We start from the raw sequence: 19832 nt of genomic DNA on the forward strand, positions 1-19832 counted from the left end.
CCCCCCCCAAATTCTCCTTGGAAGGCCTTAAGAGGTCTTTAAGCCTTTCTTCCCCCCCCCCCCTAAAAAAGAAAACTTTACCTTAAAAAGAGCCTTTACACGACCCTTAAGCCTTCATCTGACCCCCTCGAATTTCCCCTAAGGGCTCCCTTTTTATACCCTTTTGTTTACCCCCTTATAAAAAAAAGATAAGGTGTTAGGCCCTTTTTATACCCTTTTTTTTACCCCCTTATAAAAAGAAGATAGGGTGTTAAGGGTCTTTTGACACTTTTCTTTCCCTATACAAAAGCCCTCGTAAAGGTTTTTACGCCTTTTATTCCCTATTCATGTGAATCTTTATAAGGCCATTAAGTCTTTCCCATGCCTTTAATGGGTCTTATTCACGAAAGATTTTGAAACACCCCCTTTTTCGAAATCCCTACTTCAAGGAGGAAGCCTTCTAAAACCGCTTTCGACGGATGGAGCAAGTTACCGCAAAGGGAGCCACAGTGGAATTTCAAAAAGGAGTTGTAAAGCTGCATCCATGATGGAAAGGTTGCATTCGCAATGCCTCATAAGAAAGTCCTAGGCAAAGCCGCAAGAGGGTCGTCTCCTAGCATCCACGTGGACATCTCACCCCAAGTCCAGGTTTCCTTCCTCATTTTTATTTGGTACTGTTATAATTCAATTGTGCAAATGATAATTATTGGAAATAGGATGCATTTTTTGTCTTAAATGCTTTAGAAAAATTAGCTCATGACAGAGGAATTTAGTCATTAATATTTTCAATAAAACAAGTAAAATAAAGGGAGCATAAATGCATTTCTAGCAAATAGCTTTATGCAGTGCAATGAATTAAAATTACATTAATGTCCATTGTTATAAAAGAGAATTAAAATAGTATACCTCGTTTAAACATGGAAGTATAAACTGCATATCGCATTATGAAGCCATATCTTCTTCGCAATGAGTCGTCATGGGAAGTGCTAGGAATCCTTAGGAAAGTGCAAGGCATGAAATGATTCTTACAATGCATAACTCTAGGCAATTATCGTTTGTCAACTGCATAAATTATCTTGTAAAAGGTTGTTTGTTTAGCATGAATTTTGTTTGCAAGTTATAGGAAGATTAGTTGGAATTAACCTAACCTATGCACGACCTTAAATCGATAAGTTAGGGTTGAAAAATCAATTTACGCGTAGACAACGAGTCATGTGTTTATGAAATGATAACGTAACTATCATCAAGAGTTAAACAAATTGGCATAAACCTAAACACCTAAACCGCAAAGTACTCGTTTAGAATGAGTTAAATTTCAAGAAATTCACTAGGAATTAATACGTGACCTAATCGTAAGTATTGCTAAAACTGAAACTCCTATACCCTAAATACTTGCCCACATTCACCGAATGTAGAGACAGTGAAATATATTTGGGAAGTGATCTAGGGTTTGTCCCTAAGAATCTTACAAGATGGAACTTGAAACCCTAAGACTGACAACGTCAGCCTAATGTAATCAAGAACAGATTGTTTCGTGACTCCATTTGATGAGTAGAATAGTCTCATAGTTTGATGCGACACTTGTGCAACAAGTGCGAAGTCGTATGAACTAGTGATTCGATCACAAGAGTATGGAAAATTCTCGCAATAAGGTTGGTAGGTCCTTACGCAAGTTATCTTGCAAGAGGATGAGTAATCATCCTAATATAGTATCTTTCTTGAGTAAAGTAAAAAAATTTGGAAGCAAAAGACCAGCCGATAAACTGAAATAATCTATGAACTTAAGGTTTGACCAAGTCGGGTTAGTAGAATATGCCCTAACCCAGGATATAGGGGATCTTGCCAAGTCGCAAGTCATCTCGGATTGAGGGCTAAACGCATTCGAGAGGAAGGATTCATTCCTTAGCAGTTTGCCAAAAAAAATGACCAATGGAAATGCTTGTGCTTGTTACAGATTTAAGAGCACTGTTTGGCTTTGTTTCATCATCAATGAATTAAAAGATAAATGGATATCTAATACTTTAGGTTAAAGGCTTGAAGGGAGAGGCATCTTTAGTTACCCCCGACTGCCCGCTTGACTCTAACCAAGGGGGTTGTTAACCGCGCTGGGAAGGTGGACCAAACCCGCCATGAGAGGTCTCTCCGTTGAGCACTACTTGGAGGAGGAGGACACTTGGGTGCCAGAGGGGGCTCTCGTTGTAAATCCCTCCCCTTTCGGGCCCTACACAAGAGACTAATGTGACTCGGGATTGGATCTCGAGGCCCGCATACTAGTCTACGGGTGGAAACTTAGATTGGTAATCCCTGTGGATTGTTGGATAGCCTTCAAGAAGATTGTGGATAAGCCTACGGGCTGGACTTGTTGTATTTCAAAGATAAATATGATAACCTTTTAATAAGGAACTTGTTTGACATTGTTTTTCTATGTCAAGTGATATGATTACGTGAAAGAACCAGTATCTAACAGGCTAATTAAAGAAGCTGATTGATACATGTCTAACTAAATGCGTTGTCGTAGATTTCGTGTAAGGGCTGCTGAACGCGGAGTTCAAGTTGCAACAAGGGAAGAGACTAACAAGAAGAAATCAAATTTTTGATGCCAAAGTTCACTTTATTCCTTGTCAAGTGAGTTACATGAGGTCCATGTTCAGAAAAAGCTGTACATATCCAGCTTTACATTCAGATGTTCGAGTTCAGTTTTGTCATTGGCACATAGACTTGTTAAATTCTACTGGGTAATAATTCCTGTGAACAAATTTTCAGGATTCCATACAAAGTCAAAACAAAGGAGTTCTGTAGGCACCAACCCCTATGTACATAAAACAAAGGAGTTCTGTGGGAGCAAAAGATGTAGGCCCAGCCAAGCACAAATGAGGAACAATCTATTTGTATCATGCAAAAGCCTGTTCAAACCCTTGACAAGGTTGCTAATCTGGGTAAAAACTGAAACTCTTGCGATCATGTGTTGTCACATCTCCAAAGCCAAAGTAGGGTATTAAATTGTCTTCATCAAAAGGTGAGAGTATTCTGCCAATAAAAGATATTGCCTGTTCATAAGAGCTGAACAATTTGGGAATGGACAGTAGACCCTTTCAGCTTCAGGCATCCTTGCCTCTATTAGTCTCTTGTTATAGAGGTCATACCATTTCTGAGAGAGGACAGGCAGGCACTGATCAAAACCAAGTGTTTGAATGCACCCAAATTGAGGACAACGAATAGGAACTTGACCTGACTGCACCTTAACCTCTGAATGCTGGATAATACATACACGGCAAAAACTATGTAGACACCCAAAAACCACGAACATATCTGCATGGCACTTCCGTTCTAAGCATATAGGAGCAGCGGAATCATATTTTCCTGACTTGCTGCCTGTAAATCAGTGCTATCCACTATAAATCCACGCCTTCTGCACTCCCTAACTTGTTGCCGATAAATTAGTGTTGTTCACAGTGACTCATTGACATGAACTAGAGCTTCCACAAGCTCTTATGCAAGCACTGACATAGATCAAAGGAGACTCATAGCCTTCATTGTGCATCAACAAAGCTTGCCATAGACATTAACCAAGCTTGGAATCTTTTATCAGCCCTAGTAGTGCTGGATACTGAAGTCATGGACCTGTTATTTATGTCAGACCAACAGCGCAATCTGTGCTAAACTAACTGCAACAAATGTGGCCAGATTCATCTAAAACACGGTGCTCACTAAGGTTCATATAAGGCAAATGGGCAAGGTTGAGCGAAACAATCTTGATCTATACTGATGACCTGAACCTTGGCGATGACGGTGCTTCCTAGAGTCATTCCTTATGTGCAACTTCGAGTTAACTGTCTCAACTTCTGGCATAGGGGCAGAAGCCCAAGAAGTTTGAATCTTCCTGTTATCCATGCGAAGCCCATCCTTGCCGGCTCCTGCAGCGATAACAGCCTCCGCAATCTCCTGTGCGTGAAAGGTGACGAAGCCATAGCCCTGCTGCTGCGAAACCACTTTGGCCTTGGATACATCCCCGACATTCTCAAACAAGCCCTTCAGCAGTTTGGAAGTAGTGGCCGCGTGCAGGTCTGCGATGAAGACAGTATTGCGAGGGACAGGCCTTGACCTCTTGATCCTGCTGTTGGTGCTGCTCCACCCATCCCCATCCCGTTGCTTGCGCTTGTTGTTGGGAAGAACGAGCGTGGGCATAAGGAATTCGTCTTCCCCATCTTCCTCTTCGTCCTCTTGTTGTACTTCTGCTGTTTTTCAGGCTCTCTCCCTTTCACTCCTTCAATTCCACCTCGACCTGCTTTTCCATTGTCAGACGTACCAGTCCACTTGCTCACAATCTCAGCAATGTCATTTCCTGTGACTTCCTCTCTCAACATTGGCTTGCCTGAGTTCTGATACTCATCCAAAGCTTTATCAGCTGCTTCCAGCTGTCTTTGAAGAGACATGAGACTGCCATATTTTAAGCTCTGCAGCTCTATTCAGGTCCTAATCTCATTCAGCTTGCTGTATCTCAATATTCACCCAATCCACCTTTTCCTTGATTGACCATCATCTTCCACGAGTCTTCTCTTTTTCCTTTAGCATCCCCCAAATTAGTCGATCGTCATCCTCTTTTTCCCCCATACTTTTCGCTGATTTGTTCAATATAGCTTGATAAAAAAAAGCCCAATGAATATAATTACATCCATCTTTAAGCCTTTCTTCTGTGGAGCATCATTTGTCTTTAGTGCTTTAGATATCAAAGACTCTTTAGCAGAAATTTGAGGCATTGCTACCTCTAGTTTCTTTACACCAACAGGAGATCTACGCACAAACTTTGATTTCGGCCTTAAGAACTGGGTGGCGAATTGCTTTCTCAGTGCTTCACTAGTACTGTCAAACCCCATTGAAGGATTCTTGAGAGTCCTTGAGAGATGGTTCAGACCTTGCTTATTGATGACTAAAGAAGCCGCTGAGCCTGAGTTTTCGCATCCTTTAATATGTACCTTTACTCGCTTAAGGAGCTTTTGAGAGACTTTCTTCAACTCTATTTCATGGGAACTTTTGAACTTAGATGATCGGGTTCCACAAAGCTTCCTTTGATTCCACAATTCCCTGCACTTTTCTTAGAGATCATAATTGAAATTATCAGCTTGATAATGTCCTTTGGCATCAGTTTTTCATATTTTTCTAACACACCCACATCATGCATACAAACAGAAACACACACACACACTAGCGGAATATATACATTAGATGCAAGTACTGAAAGGACGGATTATTGTAATGCATCAATCACAAACAATGAATCACAGGCGGAAAAATAACACAAATGCACAACAAAAAAAATGGAGGTGTATACGGCTCGGATGCGCAGCAGCACGACATTCACCCCCTCTAAACCTGTGCATCCTCCGGATGAGCCAACTATCAAAGATCATTCAAGTCCACAAACAGGTCGAGTCCTTCATCAGTTTCTAGTAGACCTGTTTCTCCATCAGCTTCATCATCCATATTCTCTGCTTCTTCTGCTTGACTTTCTTCTACCTACTCTTCTTCTGCCAATGCTTCAAGTGAATATTCTTCATATTTTGTTCTCTTGAAAATCTTGACCTGTTTTCCAGCAATGGGCACCCTCAATACTGTTCCATCTAATTCAGCCAACTCATAGGTACCATTGTCAAAAACCTGTTTCACCTCATACGATCCAAACCATCTTTGAACCATTTTTCTCATGCTACTATGCTGATTCTCTAGACTACAGTCGTAGACTAGAACCCAACCTCCTTCTTTTATGGCTCTAGGCCTCAAGTGATGCCTCAAATCAAACCTGTCCTTGTTTCTGAGTCGAGCTGCCTTCAAACGATCAACTGCTAGCTACACATCTTCTGTCCTTCTCTCTAGTTGACGAATCTGAAGAGCTAGAAGCTCCTTCCTTGATAAATTCTCATGCCATGGAAGAACACTCCACGTGAGAGCATAGATTTCTGTAGGCATGACAGGCTTTTGCCCATACATCCACTCTGTAGGCATATATCCAGTAGTCACACTATGTGTAGAGCGGTCTGCCTACAATGCAAAAGGTAGTAATCTCGGCCAATCCCCAATCCGACCTCTACAAGCTTTTGCCAATGCTTTAACTATCGGAGGATGTCCTCTTTTGCTCTTCCCATTTCCCTCTAGATTATAGGCAATAGTAAGAGCCAACTTAATCCCAAGCCGTGAGAAAAATTCTCTAGCTTCATCTGCATCTAGCTCTCCACGATTAGCTGTAATCTTGCCTATACATCCATACATGCAAAATATTTCTTCCAACAAGAATTTACATACTGTAGTGGTGGTCTTCATCCGTAAAGATCTGCCTTCAACATAGTTTGTAAGATCCTCCCTAGCTAAGACAAGATATCTCATCTACCAAAGTCCCACTGGCAAAGTAACCAAGTCTACCACCCACTTATAATGCATACATAGTGGATAGGTCGGATGCAACTCATCACGATGCGCACTAAAGAGTAAAGCTGGCAGTCCTTGCAAGTCTCCACAAAGTGAGAAACATCTTTATACATCCCTTTCCACCAGTATCTTTCTTTGATTTTCTCATAGGTATCCCACACACCTCTATGACCAGCCCATGAACTCTCATGAAACTCTTGCATAATTTGTATCTGCATCGCTACCTCACAAACTACTCTCAAGGGTAAGCTGCCTCTCTTCTTTGGATGCTTCCAAAGAAAACCATCTTTCAAGAAATACCCATAAGCCTTCCTTTTGATTTTCTTGAATTCATCATCTGTCCAATCAGCTCTTCGAGTCAATGAACTTAGATACTGTCCAATTTGCAGCGACTCGTCAACATAAAGTTCTTCAATAAAGGCTTCAACAGTAGATACATGACAATCATGAACAAGGACAGAAGCTGAAAACTCTATCTCATCATCTTTTGCAAGCATTGACTCCTCATCCTCATATCTCGCTCTAGATAGCATGTCAGCAACTGGATTATCTTTCCCTGCTATGTGTCGAAATTCTGGATTCAATGATTTGATATAGGCAATCCACCGAAGCATCGCTATATCTGGAGTCAAGCAGCTAGTAATCATGCCAAGCAAAGGCAAACAATCTGTTTCCACAACAACTGAAGCTCCAATAAAATACCCTTTGTCACACTTCAGTGCAGTGACTACTCCCCACAACTCTCTTTTAATCTGCGGATATCTCCTCTGCCGCTCATTAAGAACTTTAGCTCCAAAGCAGATTGCATATCTATTTCCATCAGCATCATCCTGTCCCACTGCCCAACCTATGCCAATAGGGCTAGTATCAACTGTCAACATGATTGGCCGTCCACATTGATAATCCGCCTTGCGAAGAGTAGGAGCTAACTGCAACAGCTTCTTAAGTTTATGCATGGCTTTCGAATGCTTCTCATCCCAATGAAATTTCTGCCCCTTTCGAAGCAGCTGATAGAGAACATCTGCTATGTGAGCAAAATGAGGAATCCAAATCATGTAAAATACACAAGCTCCCACAAATCTCCACACCTCTGAAGTAGTCGAGCAATACTCTACAATCCTGCTTATGGCATCCACCTTTGCAAACGAAGGCTTCTTGCCATAATAACCAACCAGATGCCCAACTATAATGACTTTATTAACACCAAAGACAAATTTCAGCCCTGAAAGAGTCAAGTTTACCTCCTCTAATCGTGTCAATATTTGCTCACAAGCATCCAAGTGTTCAGCCACAAACTGTCTACATCCTCGCAAATCAAGACTTTCATTCTTTTCTTCTTCTGCACAACCCTTAATAGGCACATCATCTAGGAAAGGCATGGTATACAGCGGAATATAGTCTCGTAGAACTCTATGTATAGCATTCATCATATGAGCAACTGAGTTGGTGGCACCTTGAGGCAAGGTACACATCCTCACAAGACCAATAGGTGTCCGCATAGTAGTAATATCCCTTCTTTCCAAGGCAAGCTAAAATTGATCATAACCTGAATACAAGTCACCTAGAGAATAGATGGCTCGTCCTGCAAAAGCCTCAGCAAATTCATCCACAACTGGACCTATTCCCACATTCCTGATTGTCACTTTGTTCACAGGCTGCATATCCTGAATAAATCTCAAAGTACCATTTTTCTTCGGTAGAGTAAACCATCTATTAGAATAGGGCGCATAAGAGGGTTCCAAAATCCCCATCTTAATCTTCTCATTCAGCAACTCTATCAGCTTTGGCAAGTGTGCTTTAGGCACAGGTATAGGACGTATATTCCATGGTACATGAGGAACAGTGAAGATGACCATAGGCGCAACCAATTCGGGACTAATGCAGCCAATTTCACAAGGAAAGAAAGCAAATCCCTTACCATGACATCTAAGCATCTCTCTAAAACATTCTTTCTCCACTGGAAGCAAGAAATCATCATTTCCAATCTTCAATTCTGCAAGAGTTTCAGCTGTAAATTTATGTCCAATATTTACAGGATCTCTCAACATAGGCTGCTTCATAGCTTTTTCTATCTGCTCACCACTATTAGGAGGAAGCGGCCCTGCAATCGGCTTAACCTTCTTATCAACTGTTTTATACTTCGTGTCAACCTTGGCATCAGTCACGCACTCTTTTCTTTGCTACAATTTCTACAAATTTTCAGCAACTCTCAACTCTGTTGGCTGAAAGATTTCAGCCCTTTGCTCTATGGACTGCATGGGTGCAGTCTGAAATTCTGTATGCTGAAATTTTTCAGCATTAAACTTTGTTGGCTGAATGAATTCAGCCCTCAACTCTATGGACTGCATGGGTGCAGCCTCATACTCCATATGCTGAATTTTTTCACCATTTAACTCTGTTGGCTGAAAGGTTTCAGCCCTCTACAACTCTGTAAGCTAATCAAGATCAACCATAAATTGAGTTTGCTGAGTTTTCTCAGCCTCTAACTCTGTTTTCAGCATAAAATCAGAAATTTCCTTAAACATATCCAAGGTTTGCATATGTATGATCTTTGAACCCTTACATACATCAGTTTTCAGCATTGTTTCCATCTCAAACAATGTATCTGCATAAGACATCCCTTCATACAATCCATCTACATGCTCTTCTGCTTGCAAAATACCTGTAATCTTCAACTCTTTCTCCTTACGACCAATGTACTGCCTGACAGCTCTAGGAAAATCTGAAATTTTCTGATAACTCACTGAACTATCTGAAGAAAAACCAACAAAATTAGTGGAGAAAGACTGGCTGCCAGGAGGCGAGATCTCCTCTTTTCTCCACTCTGTACCACTGGCGTCTTGCAAGACAGCGGTACCTAATGAAAATCCAACTCCTTCGCAGGTAGTGGTGCTTCATGCAACGAGTCCCTGTTTCTCGGATGATTTACTCCAACAGTCATAAACTGAACAGCTCGCATACCATCCTTACTGCGTATTCGTGCAAAGGCTAAACCATCATCCATCACTGTCGTCTCTATTCTTGCTTCTGTAATGAAAGGCTGTCCAAGAATAATCGGATAAGAGCAAGAATCCTGAATAAAGCAATGATAATCCTCTTCAACATTACCAATAGAAATTCTGATGCTCGGACAAGCAGCATACATATCACCATAAGTATTATTGGCGGCTCTCATGTGCCAGCCATGCTCTGCATCCATAGGCCACTTGCCACTCTCATAAACACCTCGAGCAATAAGATTAATCTCGGAACCATGATCGACTAAAGCGACCAAAGGAATCTGTTTCTCTCCAATCCTTACCACCGTCTCAGTGGTTGCTCTAGCCCAATGACTACGTGAAAAATGGCTACGAGGAATGAGAATAGGGGTATCATCATCTTCATACGGCATAGGCTGAACTATTTTCTCCAATTGCGGATTAACAGAAGAAGCATTCTCAACCATCACTGCATCATCATGCTCTTCCCCAAGAGCTCCATGCCATAATCCCTATAAAGCAGGTCCTTCCATCGCATGTTGTTTCCTCCACAAAAGATCCTGCATCTGATCCTGTATTTCTCTTCTAGCAAACCCAAGAGCTTCTCCAACAGTAAAAGTGACTTCACTATTTAAAATTCTTTCATGAAAAATCTTACTCATATCCGTCTGCATATCAAGGTCTGACAAGAGCTTGAATCCTGGCTCCTTTCTTGGTTGCCTCTTCTCTTTCATCTGCTTGTCTCCCATAGGTTGTTCAGGACCTGATTGAGCTGGAGAACTTGACATAGGTGGAGCTGTATCAGGTGGTGAAACAAAGTCACCCCCTCTAGTCTTTTTGGAGGTGTTGAGACCCTCCTCATCTCTTCTTCTCTTTTCCTCAACCATGGCATCTAAACCCTGTGTTTTTGCCATATAAGCAAAAATAGAATACCTGTCAACAAGAGAATCCCATCTCCTTTCTCCTCGAACGCTGGAGCCCACACAAGTCATAGTAGATGCCTGAACTTTCCCTCTTCTCGCTATCTCCAAGGCAGAGGACCATAAAGCAGAGTCTCCATCTGATTTCTGCTCAAGCTGGACTCCATAAGCTGAAGCATCTCCTCTAACACTCACATAAGCTGATCGTGCAGCCATATCATCAACGAGCTTCTTCATGCCTCCCTTACCAAAGTTTGTGTCAAGAGGAGCACCAGTCTTTGTCAGCCATATCTTCCCATCTTGACTCCAGAACACTACATTCTTCTTACGCGCTTCCTGAAAAGCATCACAATCTCTGCAGTGTTGGTGCTCTGTACTATCACACTAAATACATCATCTCCCTTTTCTTTGACTAGCTGGAAAAGCAGTCGCTAGAGTAGGTGCTATAGCAGGTACTGACATAAGTTGCTCCTTTAACTTACCAACTTCAGCTTTGACTACTTCAATCGCCAAATCTGCCAAGCCTTTAATAACATCATCTACAGATAAGGGCACTAGAGCAGCAGGAACTGGTGGATTTACAACAGGAGGAGTAAGTTTAGGCATAGAACTTGTAGCAGGGGTAGAAGAAGAAGTCTCGAAATATTTTTCAGAAGCAGATCCTGTATTACGATGCAATCGTACTCTCCTGCGCTGCTTCTTAACAAGAGCATTCACAGCATCAATGACATGTCTCCATTCGGTCTTTAAACCTGAATCAGTAGCTTGATCTTCCAAAATATCATCCAACTTTTCCTGTAAATCAACATCAGCGACTTGTAAAAATAATTCCACTTTCTGCATCTCCAAAGCTTGCTGCTCACTTCCATCCAACTGATCATAGTGGCTCTCAAACTCTTGCAGAAGGGCAGTAACTGAAAGTCCCTTATTAGGCATAGAAGCCCATGCTAAGAAATTTCTGCAGTTCATAAGACCTATATCCTCCAGGAAATATTCATATTTTAATACCTTCTTAAACTCTGCCCAAGCAGCATGTGTTTCTTGAATTTCTGAAATTCGGACTTCAAGAGCACGCACCATGATCCGCAAGAAGTAGCGGCTCCAAACATCTTGAGAAACCCCAAAAAACTTCATCTTTTCTTCATATAAATGTAGGTAAGTTGACACTTGTTGGCCGTTGAACTGCTTCATCTCTTGTTGGACAGCTTTCAAGGCATCCATGGCATCACTATCACGTTTCGCATGAGCTTGCTGCTGCATATAGGTTGTAAATGACTGAAACAGGTTCTTCATGACATTGTCATCTGTCATCTCTTCTTGCGAGTCTCCCATCTTGCTGAAAAGTGATGGAGCACTTTCACGTCGGGTTCACTAGAAATGTCATAGATTTCGTGTAAGGGCTGCTGAATGCAGAGTTCAAGTTGCAACAAGGGAAGAGACTAACAAGAAGAAATCGAATTTTTGATGCCAAAGTTCACTATATTCCTTGCCAAGTGAGTAACATGAGGTCCATGTTCAGAAAAAGCTGTACATATCCAGCTTTACATTCAGATGTTCGAGTTCAGTTTTGTCATTGGCACATGGACTTGTTAAATTCTGCTGGGTAATAATTCCTGTGAACAAATTTTTAGGGTTCCATACAAAGTCAAAATAAAGGAGTTCTGTAGGCTGCAACCCCTATGTACATAAAACAAAGGAGTTCTGTGTGGCAGCAAAAGATGTAGGCCCAGCCAAGCACAAATGAGGAACAATCTGTTTGTATCATGCAAAAGCCTGTTTAAACCCTTGACAAGGTTGCTAATCTGGGTAAAAACTGAAACTCTTGCGATCATGTGTTGTCACATCTCCAAAGCCAAAGCAGGGTATTAAATTATCTTCATCAAAAGGTGAGAGTATTCTGCCAATAAAAGATATTGCCTGTTCATAAGAGCTGAACAATTTGGGAATGGACAGTAGACCCTTTCAACTTCAGGCATCCTTGCCTCTATTAATCTCTTGTTATAGAGGTCATACCATTTCTGAGAGAGGATAGGCAGGCACTGATCAAAACCAAGTGTTTGAATGCACCCAAATTGAGGACAACGAATAGGAACTTGACCTGAATACACCTTAACCTCTGAATGCTCGATAATACATACACGACAAAAACTGTGTAGACACCTAGAAACCACAAACATATCTGCATGGCACTTCCATTCTAAGCATATAGGAGCAGCGGAATCGTATTGTCCTGACTTGTTGCCTGTAAATCAGTGCTATCCACTATAAGTCCACGTCTTCTGCGCTCCCTAACTTGTTGCCGATAAATTAGTGTTGTTCACAGTGACTCATTGACATGAACTAGAGCTTCCATAAGCTCTTATGCAAGCACTGACATGGATCAAAGGAGACTCATAGCCTTCATTGTGGATCAACAAAGCTTGCCATAGACATTAACCAAGCTTGGAATCTTTTATCAGCCCTAGTAGTGCTGGATGCTGAAGTCATGGACCTGTTATTTATGTCAGACCAACAACGCAATCTGTGCTAAACTAACTGCAACAAATGTGGCCAGATTCGTCTAAAACACGGTGCTCACTAAGGTTCATATAAGGCAAAGGGGCAAGGTTGAGCGAAACAATCTTGATCTATACTGATGACCTGAACCTTGGCGATGACGGTGCTTCCTGGAGTCATTCCTCATGTGCAACTTCGAGTTAACTGTCTCAACTTCTGGCATAGGGGCAGAAGCCCAAGAAACTCGAATCTTCCTGTTATCCATGCGAAGCCCATCCTTACCGGCTCCTGCAGCGATAACAACCTCCGCAATCTCCTGTGCATGAAAGGTCACGAAGCCATAGCCCTGTTGCTGGGAAACCACTTTGGCCTTGGATACATCCCCGAAATTCTCAAACAAGCCCTTCAGCAGTTTGGAAGTAGTGGCCGTGTGCAGGTCTGCAACGAAGACGGTATTGCCAGGGATAGGCCTTGACCTCTTATTCCTGCTGCTGCTGCTGTTCCGGCCTACCCCCATCCCGTTGCTTGCGCTTGTTGTTGAGAAGAACGAGCGTGGGCAGAAGGAATTCGTCTTCCCCATCTTCCTCTTCGTCCTCCTGTTGTGCTTCTGCTATTTTTCAGGCTCTCTCCCTTTTACTCCTGCAATTCCACCTCGACCTGCTTTTCCATTGTCAGACGTACTAGTCCACTTGCTCACAATCTCAGCAATGTCATTTCCTGTGACTTCCTCTCTCAACATTGGCTTGCCTGAGTTCTGATACTAATCCAAAGCTTTCTCAGTTGCTTCCAGCTGTCTTTGAAGAGACATGAGACTGCCATATTTTAAGTTCTGCAGCTCTATTCAGGTCATAATCTCGTTCAACTTGTTGTATCTCAATATTCACCCAATCCACCTCTTCCTTGATTGACCATCATCTTCCACAACTCTCCTCTTTTTCCAGCAGCATCCCCCAAATTAGTCGATCGTCCTCCTCTTTTCCCCCCATACTTTTCACTGATTCCTTCAACATAGCTTGATAAAAAAAAGCCCAATGAATATAATTACATCCATCTTTAAGCCTTTCTTCTGTGGAGCATCATTTGTCTTTAGTGCTTTAGATATCAAAGAATCTTTAGCAGAAATTTGAGGCATTGCTACCTCTAGTTTCTTTACAACAACAGGAGATCAACGCACAAACTTTGATTTCGGCCTTAAGAACTGGGTGGCAAAATGCTCTCTCGGTGCTTCACTAGTGCTGTCAAACCCCATTGAAGGATTCTTGAGAGTCCTTGGGAGATGGTTTAGACCTTGCTTATTGATGATTGAAGAAGCCGCTGAGCCTGAGTTTTCGCATCCTTTAATATGTACCTTTACTCGCTTAAGGAGCTTTTGAGAGACTTCCTTCAACTATATTTCATGGGAACTTTTGAACTTAGATGATCGGCTTCCACAAAGCTTCCTTTGATTCCACAATTCCCTGCACTTTTCTAAGAGATCATCATTGAAATTATTAGCTTGATAATGTCCTTTGGCATCAGTTTTTCATATTTTTCTAACACACCCACATCATGCATGAAACAAAAACACACACACACACTAGCGGAATATATACATTGGATGCGGGTACTGAAAGGACGGATTATTGTAATGCATCAATCACACACAATGAATCACACGTGGAAAAATAACACAAATGCACAACAAAAAAAATGGAGGTGTATACGGCTCGGATGCGTAGCAACACGACAACGTTGGGTAATTAAATAAGTAAAACAACCCAAGGAATGTGCAGACGATGGGCCATAGGTCCGCCGTCCTACATATTGGTGGTCCTGGATAGCCGTGAACTTTTCTCAAATCATGATGGACAGCAGGAAGATCGTCAAAGAACACGAACAACAAAAGTGTTGACCAAGAGTTATGATTGATCCCGATTTACGCTGTTTTAGGGGAACGGAATGGGACTATGCCTTATGGCAGAGAGGTTGAGCTTTGCATCCCTCTCATTTCCCATTCTCCTTGAACCAAGTGCAGCGTGAATCCACTTCGGACTTGGCGTTTCTGCTTAAAGTATTTCGCTTGGGTCCGACGCTAGTTACCATTAAGAAATGACCAATAAGGAAAACCCTAATTCAGGTCGATCCTAAGTGGGAACAGTCCAAATACTTCTGCTACGTGGCAAACGTGGAAATCCCTAGATCGCAAACCCCGTAACATTCCATGGGAGTGCCGGGCGGAGCTTTCTAGACATCCCTTCCGATGGATTGCTAAGACGTGTCCTGAAGATACAAGTGGACACATTACAAAAAAAACTCAAAAAAGTGGTGTTAAGAAACACCTTAGTTTTAATATCCTTGAAATATTCAAGGAAAATCTTCAGTCGATGGATTCATGTAGACTTTCTTTAGCCTTCAATACAACCTTTAGGGGAATTTTAAAATTTTTGGGAGATTGTGTACATTTCTTCATCCAAGAAAAGACAATGCTATCTATTGTTTCCCATTGTTCATGATCTTTTTTGTTGCACATCCAATATTTATCCCAATAATTAAAATACAGCTCTGCATATATAGCATTTTGACGACTACAAACTGGTTTCCAATATTGTATACGTACCTTGTTGAAGTTTTTGGAATGTCTATTTGTATCGACCTCACTTTGTGCAACACAAGACATATTGGATATACTGGATCTGAACGCCAGCAACATTTAAAAACCCTTTGGAAGAGTAGGCTTTCCTGAAAGGTCTCTCTTCCATAATTCAATGCACCTTCTCTTGGTAACTAGTCTGGGGACTTTGGATGCATCTTGTATTGCATGACATGTGTATCTCCTTGCATCAGGCACAAGTGTATCTTTCGAATCACACAAGTATCCTCAATGTATCTCTTAAAGTCATGCACATGTGTCAATAAGAAAGTTGTAGGACTAGTCATCTAGCATGATTGAAAATGTTGCATAAGACGAGGAAAAGTGAACGTCATGCTTGTCCTTAGCTTCTCTAAAAATTTGCCAAACATTGCATCGATGTCTTCATGTGTATGACCCACCATGAGAAACCCAAGCTGGATCATCTTGAATGTTCCTCGTGCAACAAGCAATGATAGATATGCAAAGAGATAGCGATTTTTGTTTTTTGATACACAATTATCAAGTTGAAGAAGTAAGTTCTCTGGCAATCATTTGAAATGATGATGGTCATCCTGTGGTGTATTATCTTCCATGCATGATTTATTTTGTGCAGCACCTTCATGGTGGTCTAGTGCTTTTTTCGAGTTGAGGGCATTTAGTAGCACAAAGGTTGATCTTGGCATTCCATCTACTTGTAGATCACCATTTGCATGCCTGTCTAGTCGCTTCAAGTTCCTAAAGCACAATGACAATGAGGCAATTGTGAAGTTAGGATCATGAGGCCATAGATCGAGTGAGAAATGTCCATATCTACCTTCTCCATGTCCATGTGTAATCATGCCTGTTAAAGAAACTGGTAGTTGAGTAGATCTTTCAGTCTCTTTTGATCGAAGCCTTAACCTGGGGATAGCTGTCTTTTGCTGGTCCATTTTATCATGTACGATACACAAGTTTTTATCTTGATCTAATGTTGAGGCCAAGCGCCAACTGTAGTATATGTTCCGACAACTTTGTTGTTGTAGCATGTGACATTGATGCTTCTTTAGAAGCACATTTCGCTATTGAAGACACTTTGTTGCTGCAAGTTTCTCTTTGATCTCTGAGAAAATACTATATTTGGAGAACTCACTTGTCTTTGCTAAGGTTACATGCTTGAACTCTGTGTTCCAAATACGATTGAAGGTGGACAAGGACATTTGCTTACATCCAATACCACTCAATGTTGTATTTACTTCTATCCATATATCTACCTGCTTGTAAACATTTGGGATGACCAATTGTGTCTCCCTTGATCCATCTTGCATTGTTCTACTTTTGTGTGGCATTTGCTATGCATTCTTCTTAACAAACTCTCTACTTCCCATCTCTGTGTGATCCCAAGCTGCTCTTATTAACCCCTTGTTTCAATGCATTGCCCTCCTCACGCCATGCTCAAATTGTGTTTTATACCTGTAAAAAGATGTCTTTGGGATTCCATGAATCTCATACCATGCCCCTCCACATACCACTTGTCCATTGAAGATAAAGCTGTACTTCCTTGTTCCCAAGTAATCAATCCTGCATGATGATTCAAACTTGTCATAAACATAGTTTGTGCGGTCTTCAAATTGCAAACCCCAAAAGTATTTACGTAATTGTTGCATTGCTTCTCTATCAGCAAACTCACAACACTTTTCTTGGAAAAAATCAATCATGGAAACCTGTGAAATGGAGTCCATAGAAGTCCTCAAGTTTGCACCTTTAGGAGCAATAATTTGAGGCTTTCTATTGACCATACAATATGATCTCTTTTGAACAAAAATTGATTTTTTTGCAAAAACATAATCTTCATTGGTATCTTCCATGTTTTTTGCACAAGCATTTGTAGAGACAAATTGCATGTATGATTGTTGTTGTAGCTGTGATGTTCCATCATCAAAGGTGACTTGTTTAACTTGGCCATCTTTCCAAAGTGACACAGTGGAGATTGTCATCTATGTATATTCCTGTGGTTTGATTAAGGGCTTTATCTACCACCACACCAACATCCTCTTCTCCTAGAAATTCAAAGTTTATCACATCATATGGAAAAGCCAATAATATAAACCCGGTCCCAACACACATAGTGTTGCCTTCTGTCCATAGCATCACTCTACATTCTCTCCAACTTTCACGAATGCTAAGCACATCAATATCCTCAGAAGGTAGGACATGGTCTGATTCGTAATCATCTCCACATTCATGAATTGTTATTGAGTTTGAAACAACCACCACATCTTTCTTTCCCCATTTTGCAAAACGACCTACAGTTTCATGAACCTTCATTGCATCAATTGTTGGGAATGACAAATACATTGCTATATTTAAACATTTATCAATAGCCACCACTGAAATATATCCATCTTCAAGTGTTTCTCCATGGCATGTCTCATTTGGATGTATTGCATGCACTCTACCAAGTGCAACAATCTCATGATCAACTAGCAAATTCACAGTTTCTCCAAAATAAAATTCGTTATTCATGATACCTGTACAAGTGAGAAAATGGAGATTTTATCATTTGTATGTTGTCACCTCTCAGAAAGAAGAAAATAGTGATGAAATTGCTAAATATAATGAAGTATCAAATTTCATTGAAACAAAAAAAGTACTTAAACATTAGATAGAATGAGTCCAACTTCCATAATAGAATGTATTAATGGAAACATCGTACAGGAAGAAGGGGATAGATTTGACCATATGGCCAAAAACAAACTTTCTCATGAGCTATGCTACCCTAAAGTAAATAAGAAAATTTCTTCTATTATTTTTAGTTGCCTTGATTTTACTTTATTTTATTAGCTACTCTTTGAGTAAGAAAAAACTTCCTTGTGTGTTCTCATTGGGAAAAGATATAGCAGATGTTCAAAACTTATACTATATCTATTCAACACGAGAACAATGATTAAAATTATTTGTAATGTGTATAGAAAAAGATTTAGCCACCTGGTCAAAAATCTATTGTATGTATTCCATACCATAGCAAATATAAAAATTATTTGTGATCCCCATAGGGGAAAACATAGTCAAATGATTGAAACCTTTGTTGCATGTATTTCACATGACAAAAAGGATAAAAGCTCATTGTGGGCTCCATAGAAAAATATTTAGCCAGTTGGTCAAAACTCAAGCCAAATACATATAACAAGGATAAAAGTTCATTGTGATCTTTATGGAAAAAAATTTAGCCAGATGTTCAAAACCTCTATTGTAACAATTTTACACAAGACTTAGGATTAAAATTCTTTGTGATATCCACAAGAAAATATTTAGCCATATGGTCAAAACATGTATTTAACCTAGATGATAGCAAGAATAATAATTATTTGTGATGTTTAGCCAAATGTTCAAAGCCTTTATTATATGTCAATAAGAATAAATAATTTATGTGATCTCAATTGGAAAATATTTGATCAAATGATCAAAACCTTTATTTCATGTATTCCACATGACAACAAGGATAAATATATTTTTGAGAAACTTTGACCTTGTGCTTAAATGTTGAAACCACAATGACCTCTAAAGAATAGGAGATTTCATTCACTATGACACAAAGTTATAAATATTGAGAAAATTTTAGCATCAATTAGAAGCTATTTGACAAGGAAATATAATTTTTATCATGGTTAAATATTTATGAATCTTATACTACCTACTTGTTGATAATAGTAAAATGTATCATATTACACTTTATTTTTAAGTTATACTATTTTAGTCTAAATCATGTTATATTAGTATATCATACTATGTGCATATTATGGAATATATTATCAAAATATATTTTTAAAATATATATATTAAATAAATTTATTAATAATTAATAAATATAATTTAAATATGTGAAATCATATTTTGTAAGATTATGTATATTAAATGTATCTAATATGTAATGTGTAATATCATTGAGGATTTTGAACCCACCTTAGTGATAGTTCGAGAGTAGAATCTCTAGTAGGGTAGGATAGAGAGTATGTAGGAAAAATCTCTAGCTATGGGAATAGGGGCAATATCCCAATGGTGGGTTCTTAAGAAGGGGCGAGGGGGAAGGAGTTGGTCTAGGAGAAATGCCTCTAGTAAGAGTTTGAGGGCAATGTCCTCCTAAGTGGAGGTTTGGGAGCAATGCTCCCAGTTGGGGTTTCGAGATAGCACTCGTTCTAGGGATTTTGGGGCAAAGCTTCTAATGGGGGGTTTAAGCAGTAGGGCCCTTGGTGGGGGTATGTGGGCACCACCCCTAGTAGGGGGTTAGGGGTAGTGTCCCTGATGGGGGTTTAGGGCAACGCCCCTAGCGGCGGTTCGAGGGTATTGCCCCCGGTGTGGGGGTTTGGGGGCAATATCCCCAACGGGGGGTCCGAGGGGCAAGGCCCCCTTGTGGGGCTCTGGGGGCAACGCCCCCAGCGGAGGTTCGGGGGC

At 40.6% G+C, this 19832-nt stretch overlaps 1 protein-coding gene across 1 annotated transcript; it reads right to left on the minus strand.

The window, feature by feature from the left end:
• Positions 1–12881: 12881 nt before the first annotated feature.
• Positions 12882–13310, minus strand: LOC148041644 (uncharacterized). Its single transcript, XM_087693620.1, has one exon. The coding sequence runs from the start codon at positions 13308–13310 to the stop codon at positions 12882–12884; it is 429 nt and encodes a 142-aa protein (XP_087549746.1).
• Positions 13311–19832: the final 6522 nt, after the last annotated feature.

This window comes from Lygodium microphyllum, chromosome 1 (assembly GCF_053477565.2).
Source record: "Lygodium microphyllum isolate KBCC chromosome 1, Lygodium_microphyllum_v1.1.10, whole genome shotgun sequence".
Taxonomy (NCBI): domain Eukaryota; kingdom Viridiplantae; phylum Streptophyta; class Polypodiopsida; order Schizaeales; family Lygodiaceae; genus Lygodium; species Lygodium microphyllum.

Coding starts and splice junctions, on each gene's coding strand:
- LOC148041644 (XM_087693620.1), bottom strand. CDS start 13,310: ATGGGGGTAGGCCGGAACAGCAGCAGCAGCAGGAATAAGAGGTCAAGG.